The sequence below is a fragment of the Marmota flaviventris genome, chromosome 2 (genome assembly GCF_047511675.1).
Source record: "Marmota flaviventris isolate mMarFla1 chromosome 2, mMarFla1.hap1, whole genome shotgun sequence".
In the NCBI taxonomy this organism is placed as follows: domain Eukaryota; kingdom Metazoa; phylum Chordata; class Mammalia; order Rodentia; family Sciuridae; genus Marmota; species Marmota flaviventris.
In genome coordinates this window covers 44,145,418-44,153,133 of record NC_092499.1, presented here as the reverse complement: position 1 = coordinate 44,153,133, position 7,716 = coordinate 44,145,418, and the positions used below count along the sequence as shown (strand labels likewise).

Below are 7,716 nucleotides of genomic sequence, written 5' to 3'. Positions count from 1 at the left end.
CTTTGTTGTAGTATTTCTTGTAATGAGTTTATCTCCTAGGATGTGATAACCAACTCCATTTTTTTTTTGCTTTTTTTTTTTTTGTGCACCCTTCTCAACAATTGTTCAAATGCAGATCACTCAGCCTGTCTGCCTTCATCCTTCCAAACTAAACAATATAAATCTTTGCCTGTTTTGATATAAATGGATTCCATTTTAATGTGAGACTCAATGTTTAAATTTTTCTTTCTAACCACTTTTCTCCAGCAAGATTAGGTAGCTCATCTCCAGATTCTATTTTTGTTCATGCCTGATATTTACCGCATTTCTATGTATCCAACATCATTTATCCATATGCTAATCAAAATCCTAAAATTGAGGCAGAGCAGGTTCCTGGTGGGATGACCTAATACAAGAAAATAATTTTAACCAATGTTTTAATACCTGAAATCAGTTATTAGACTTTTAAAAATGATCTTGCTTATGAAATTTTAAAAATTCTCCTTTGAAATGGAGAAGAAACAATTTGAAGAGAAGTAAACACTTCTCTGCCTCCACCTCTACAGCAGTGTGTTCCACAGAAAAAGGAACCAGGAAGAGCAAAAAGACTCACTAAATATTTAAATAGTAAGTTTTAGGTTAGGAAGTTGCAACAGCAAAAGGAAAAGCAGATAACTTGAAGGCCAAGTGTCACCGATTTTTGTCTCTGTCCTTAGAAGATTGCTGATGTAGAGTCACTGTGGCTTGCTCAAGACTCTCTGGAACGAAGACACCGCTCTAAGGTAAGATTCCCTGGACTATCGCCTAGTCCTATCACCTGAATGGACCCTCCAGGATCAGTTTTCTCAGGTTCTGTGGCCCATTCCCACAAAAGCAGCTCAGTGTCCCCAAATGGAAGAGTGTCTTCCTTAGAGCTGTTTGTGCCAATAAGTGCCATTACATCAACCTTAAGATAACTCCAAATCTGAGAGCTCTACCTGAAGAGACGAACATTGGGATTTTTTCAAAACTCTCTGAGGGTACAGGTGCTCTAGTGAGGAAAGAAGTATATCCTGGGGTGTGGCTAAACGGTAGAGCATGAAGCTCTGGGTTCAATCCTCAGCACCTCATAAAAATTAATAAAATAAAGGGGCTGGGGTTGTGGCTCAATGGTAGAGTGCTTGCCTAGCGTGTGTGAGACACTGGGTTCAATTCTCAGCACCACATACAAATAATTAAAATAAAGATCCATCAACAACTAAAAAAATATTTAAAAAATAAATACATAAAAATAAATTAAATAAGGGCATTGTGTCCAACTACAACTAAAAAAATTTTTTTTGTTTAAAGAAGTATATCCTGTAGTATTAAAAGAGCAAAATGAAGCTGTTACTGGCTTTAATATAATAAGCTGAGCAAAATAATAGATTAGAAAATTATTGAGCACTTACTGTGTGCCATGAAGAGAGCTCAGTAATTTTAAAACATTTTCTTATTTAGCCCTCATAAAAATTCATAGGGAATGCGGAGCGTAGTGGCTCATGCCTATAACCCCAGCAACTTGGGAGGCTGAGGTAGGAGAATCACAAGGCCAGCCTCAGCCACTTAGGCCCTAAGCAGTTCAACAAGACCCTGACTCAAAATAAAAAATTGAAAGGATAGGGAATGTGGCTCAGTGGTAAAGTGCCCCTTGGATTCAATCCTTAGTATGATAAAACAAACAAACAAAAACACCCCAGCTTAAAGAGTTACTTAAGAGTCTGTAGTCACAGAGCTAAAATGTAGTAGGGATAAGATCCAAACCCAGGACTATGAAACACCGGAGCCTGAACTCTGCCCCATTTATTTATGTTTAAGTACTTTAAAACCTTCTTAAAAAATATTTAAGAATGAAGGGGATTGGGGTTGTGGCTCAGCAGCAGAACACTCACCTAACACATAGGAGGCGCTGGGTTCGATCCTCAGCACCACATAAAAGTAAACAAATAAAATGAAGATTAAAAAAAAATGAAAAATTCTCCTGATTGTGTACAATAAATCAAAGTTCCTAGGAAACTTTATATAATATTCAGAATCATTTTGATATTATTCAAGTTCTACAGTATTTTCAGATGCCTTTTAAGAGCTCAGCCACACAATTAAAAATTTTCCTAAAATTCAGTTTTCCACAATCACATATGAAGAGATCCCCCTACACACACACACAAAGCACAAACACATAAACACCATAACATACGCCATTCCAAACATAGCCTTCAGACATATATACACAGATCATACAAATATACTACAGATATACATACACAGACCCCACACCAAACAGACATATACAGAAACCATAAACCTATCTGCATGCACACAAACACACTAGGTATACAGAAAGAACAAAGGCATACCTAGCTTCTCTCTCTCTCTCTCTCTCTCTCTCTCTCTCTCTCTCTCTCTCTCTCTCTCTCTCTCCCTCTCCCCTGGGAAATTCTCCAGGTGATTATGTTTCTCCCTGGCTACTCAAGCCCCAATATCTATCCAATTTCCATTGCGTGCTTCCTCTCAGTCACATCTCACCTCCTACTGCTGTCTTTTTTCTCTCCATCTCACTCCATTTCCAAATAGGGAACACAAACTCTTTTCTTTTGATTCTCCACAACCACCAACACAAGACAATTGTGGCTTAATGGGGGAAAGGGACATTATATTATATCAAAACATAGCAAATAGACAAAAATTGGGCATTAGACCTTATTATTTTTACACCCCCTCTGTCTTTTCTGCTTCTCAAAATATCTCATTGACTTCTCTTCAGGCATCTTAACCTCCTGCTGGCTTCTTCCTGTGCCTCCTCTCTTAAGACTACCCGCACTCCCCTGCCCTCTCCTCTAGGTCTCAGGACCTTAACATGACCTTTTTCTTGAATTTTCACTCTCCATTGCTATCCATTCCATAACCTTTAGACTTTGAGTTTTATTCACAAAGCAGACAACTAAGGGATTTTACTGAAGAGAGGAACTTTTTTCTATTTTAAAGGAAAATTTCACAAGTCCCTTAGAAGGCAGCATTGACTTAAGTCAGTTGTGGTTTTTATATAACAATTATTTTATTTCTTTTCCCTTTATAATCTTAAAATGTTTTTGCTTAGTGAAAAAAAAAATGCATCATTAGTCATTTCCATTGCTTTACCCAATTCATCAAAAACCAATTTTTGATATGACTCTTTTATAATAGCTATTTCCAAAACATTTTGGGGTTGATAGTTTTGATACTACAGGAACTGTTATTCAAGAAATTTGATGCTTTAGATACTTTGATATTTAGGTACTCTTGATTCATGGAGCATTGTCAATTGCCAATTTTCACAGACAATATAAAACAATGGTACAGTTCCCCATCTGTCACAACAAAGGCGTGGTGGAAAATGTGGGTGATAAAAGATCTTTAGCCATTTTAAAACTCACTTTCTCCCCTGCTTAAAAATTTGCCTCACAGGCTTGTGAAAAAAAAGAAATGATTTTTTTATGGAATAACACAGATACTAGATAAATGTGAGTTTCTGGACTTTTTTCCTCCTCCTCTCCTCAAGTGAAAATAACTACTCCTTGTATCCTATAACATACTTACCTCTTTGGTTGAAGATTCCACATTCTCGTAGTACTCTGCAGCTCTCATATGAAGATTACTGTTATATGCCAAGTATCAGAATACTAGATAATAGTATTTACTAAATATAGATAGCTTATAAGGGAAATCTAATTAGGCAACCCCTAATTTGCAACAGTTGCTATTATTTTTGTTACTCAAGTTTATTTCATTAGCAACATTTGTCCCTGTCCCAACCAAGTCTTAGTCAAGTAAAAATGACTCTGAATTGCCTTACTCAAGAAGTTGTGCCCATCAGGAAAGGTCAGAATTCCAGTTAACATCTAAATAGAAAATTTTTTAGCCTAAATTGATTACTTAACAATTGTCCAAAAATCCCAATATTTTTTTTCTCTTTCACATTTATTTCATCTGTAATACTTCTGTTTTTTATGCTCAGATTAATCTGATCTTAATTCTACATACAATATAAAAGTGTACACCTTAGAAAAACGTTTTGTCTGTATTATTATAGAAATAATATGTTTGCCATTGTTAAAATATTGTCATTTGGACTATTACTATGCAAAAATCACTACTTTAATCTCTACATTTAATATTTTATTTTGCTTTGTTTTTCTCCATAGGTAAATATGAAGTTGATCAACTCTACTGATGACCTGATCAATACTTCTACTTTAGTAAGAAATAGCACTCACTTTTCAGCTTCTGCCTCAGACATGATTATTGCCCTTTCTTTGTTCATGTCATTTATAGTCGGTACCATCACCAACGGCCTCTATCTATGGGTGCTAAAATTCAAGATGAAAAAGACAGTCAATACTCTCTTGTTTTTTCATCTCATTTTCTCATATTTTATTTCGATATTGACTCTGCCATTTTTGGGCATCTACTATCTTCAGGACCATTACTGGATCTTTGGAACAGCATTGTGTAAGGTCTTCAATAGCACTTTGTCTCTGGGGATGTTCGCCTCTGTTTTCTTCCTCTCTGCCATCAGTCTGGATCGTTATCTTCTCACTCTTCACCCAGTGTGGTCCCAGAAGCACCGAAACCCACGCTTGGCTTCCAACATTATCCTGGGAGTCTGGATATCTGCTACTGCCCTCAGCTCACCCTATTTGGTTTTCAGGGAGACACATCATGACCATAATGGAAAGGTGACCTGCAGAAATAACTATGCTGTGTCGGCTAACTGGGAAAGTGAAGAGATACAAACTTTAAGGCGACGGATTCATGCAACCTGTTTCATCAGCCGCTTCTTGCTGGGCTTCCTTCTACCTTTCTTCATTATCATCTTTTGTTACAAAAGAGTAGCCAGTAAGATGAAAGAGAGGAGCCTGTTTAAATCCAGAAAGCCCTTCAAAGTCATGATGACTGCTATTATCTCTTTCTTTGTGTGTTGGATGCCCTACCATATACACCAGGGCTTAACTCTCACTACGAACCAGTCACTCCTTTTAGACTTGAGTCTGGTAGTTACAGTGGTAACCAGTTCTTTCAACAGTGTCTTTTCTCCCACACTCTACCTATTTATTGGGGAGAATTTCAAAAAGGTTTTCAAGAAGTCCATTTTTGCTCTGTTTGAGTCAGCATTCAGTGATGATTCTTCTGCAGGAAAGACGCAAAACCTAAATTCGCAAGTTGAAATTTAAATTCTAGATACTTAAACATGGACTCTGTGACTTATACCACTAGAGCTATACCCTCTGCCTTTATATACTACACTCCCTATATTAGAGAAACATTAGGTGACATTAGGTTGTACGATAGTTAGATCTATGAATATTAAAAGATCTCCAAGGAAACAGGAAATAGGTCATGTTGCAAATGTGAGTTGAAACGTTTTTAATTGTGGTAAAATATATGTAACATAAGATTTGCCATTTTCACCATCTCATTTGTATTAGTTATATTCACAATAATGTACAACCATCATCACTATTTCCAAAATTTTTCATCCCTCAAGAAAAACTCTGTACCCATTAATTAAGAGCTCTCCATTTCCTCAGCCCCAGTCCCTAATACCTGCCAGTCTGCTCTCTATGAATTTACCTATTCTAGATATTCTTTATAAGTAAAATCACATATTTATCCTTTTGTGTCTGACTTATTTCACTTAGCATAATGTTTTGGTTTTTTTAATTTTTTAGTTGTGGATGATACAACACCTTTATTTTATTTATTTACTTTTATGTAGTGCTGAGGATTGACCCAGTGCCTCACGTGTATGACGCAAGTGCTCTACCACTGAGCTACAACCCAGCCTTAGCATAATGTTTTAAAGGTTCATTCATGTTACAACATGTATCCGAACTTTATGCCTTTCTATGTCTACTTGTATTCCATTGTATGATATACCACACTATCTAAATCCATTCATCTGTTGGTGAACACTTGGGTTATTTCCACCTTTTGACTACTGTGAGTAATGTTGCTCTGAACAGCTACGTGCAAGTATCTGTTGGAGTCCTTGTTTTCAGTTATTGTAGGGAAGTACGTAAGAGTGGAATTACTGAGTCAAATGTTAATTCTGTTTTAATTTTTTGAGAAACCCTCAAACTTTTCAATGTGTACCTGTTACATTCCCACTAGCAATGTAAAAAACTTTCAGTTTCTCCATATCTTCACAAACACTTGTTATTTTCCTTTTTTAAATTACAGGTATTCCAGTAGATGAAACTGGCGACAATGTGATTCTTAATCTTTGACTGTCAAAAATAGGAATATTAATTTCTAAAGGCAAATAATATCCTGGATTTTAATTTTCTGTCATAGAACCCTATAGCAACAGACAGCATAGGTTTTTATACTTTAATGTTTTAATTATAAAGACATTTTAAGTGTCTCTTTTTAATACTCAGAGATTAGCTGTCTCCAAATTATGAGACTAAGACAATTATAATGTTTAAGAATCTGTCATAGGCTGAGGTTGTAATTCAGTGGTAGGCGAGCACTCTACCGCTGAGCCACAATCCGAGACCTCTTCCCTAGTTTTTAAGTTTTGCTTCAAGCCTTTTGCAAAATATTAAAGCACATAAGTGGGCCACATATTATTGTGGATCTATTACTTTTTTATTTAGTTTAGTTGGTGTGTTAGCTTTCTTTCCCTATGAGAAAAATACCTGAGATAAACTTATAATGAGTAAGGTTCATTTTGGCTCATAGCTTCAGAAGTTTCAGTCAAATGTAGACCAATGGTAGAATAGAAGGCACAGAGACAAACCTATATAAATACAGTTATCTCATTCTAGACAAAGGCGCTAAAAACATTCATTGAAGAAAAGATAGCTTCTTCAACAAATGGTCCTGGGAAAACTGGAAAATGAAACTAACCCCTATCTCTCACCATGCACAAAACTCAAATGGATCAAGGACCTAGGAATTAGACCAGAGACCCTAAGCCTAATAGAAGAAAAAGTAGGCCCAAATCTGTATCACATCAGATTAGGCCCTGACTTCCTTAACAAGACTCCTAAAGCACAAGAAATAAAATCAAGAATCAATAAATGGGATGGATTCAAACTAAAAAGTGTCCTATCAACAAAAGAAACAATCAATGAGGTGAAGAGAGAGCTTACATTTTGGGAGCAATTTTTTGCCACACGCACATCAGATAGAGCACTAACCTCCAGGATATATAAAGAACTCAAAAAACTTGTACTAAGGACCTTAACAGACACTTATCAGAAGATATAAAATCAGTCAACAAATATATGAAAAAAATGTTCAGCATCTCTAGCAATTAGGGAAATGCAAATCAAAACTACTCTAAGATTTCATCTCTCATGTCAGTGAGAATGGCAGTTATCAAGAATACAAATAACAATAAGTGTTGGCGAGGATGTGAAGGAAAAGGCACGCTCATTCTTTGATAGTGGGACTGCAAATTGGTGCAACCAATCTGGAAAGCACTATGAAGATTCCTTAGAAAGCTTGGAGTGGAACCACCATTTGACCCAGCTATCCCACTCTCCAGTCTATAACCAAAGGACTTAAAAACAGCATACTATAGGGACACAGCCCCGTCAATGTTTATAGCTGCACAATTCATAACAGCTAAACTGTGGAACCAACCTAGATGCCCTTCAATAGATGATGAATGGATACAGAAACTGTGGTATATATACACAATGGAATATTACTCAGCATTAAAAGAGAATA

General features: G+C 36.3%; 1 protein-coding gene across 1 annotated transcript; it reads left to right on the top strand.

Annotated features, from left to right (window-relative positions):
* Positions 1-706: 706 nt before the first annotated feature.
* Positions 707-5,670, top strand: Gpr33 (G protein-coupled receptor 33). The gene is made up of 2 exons (XM_027929667.2): positions 707-761; positions 4,179-5,670. The coding sequence occupies exon 2, from the start codon at positions 4,185-4,187 to the stop codon at positions 5,205-5,207; it is 1,023 nt and encodes a 340-aa protein (XP_027785468.1). The 5' UTR covers positions 707-761; positions 4,179-4,184; the 3' UTR covers positions 5,208-5,670.
* The last annotated feature ends 2,046 nt before the right edge of the window (positions 5,671-7,716 follow it).

What these genes read in the sequence shown, in the direction of transcription:
- Gpr33 (XM_027929667.2), top strand. Translation starts at nt 4,185, where the DNA reads ATGAAGTTGATCAACTCTACTGATGACCTGATCAATACTTCTACTTTA.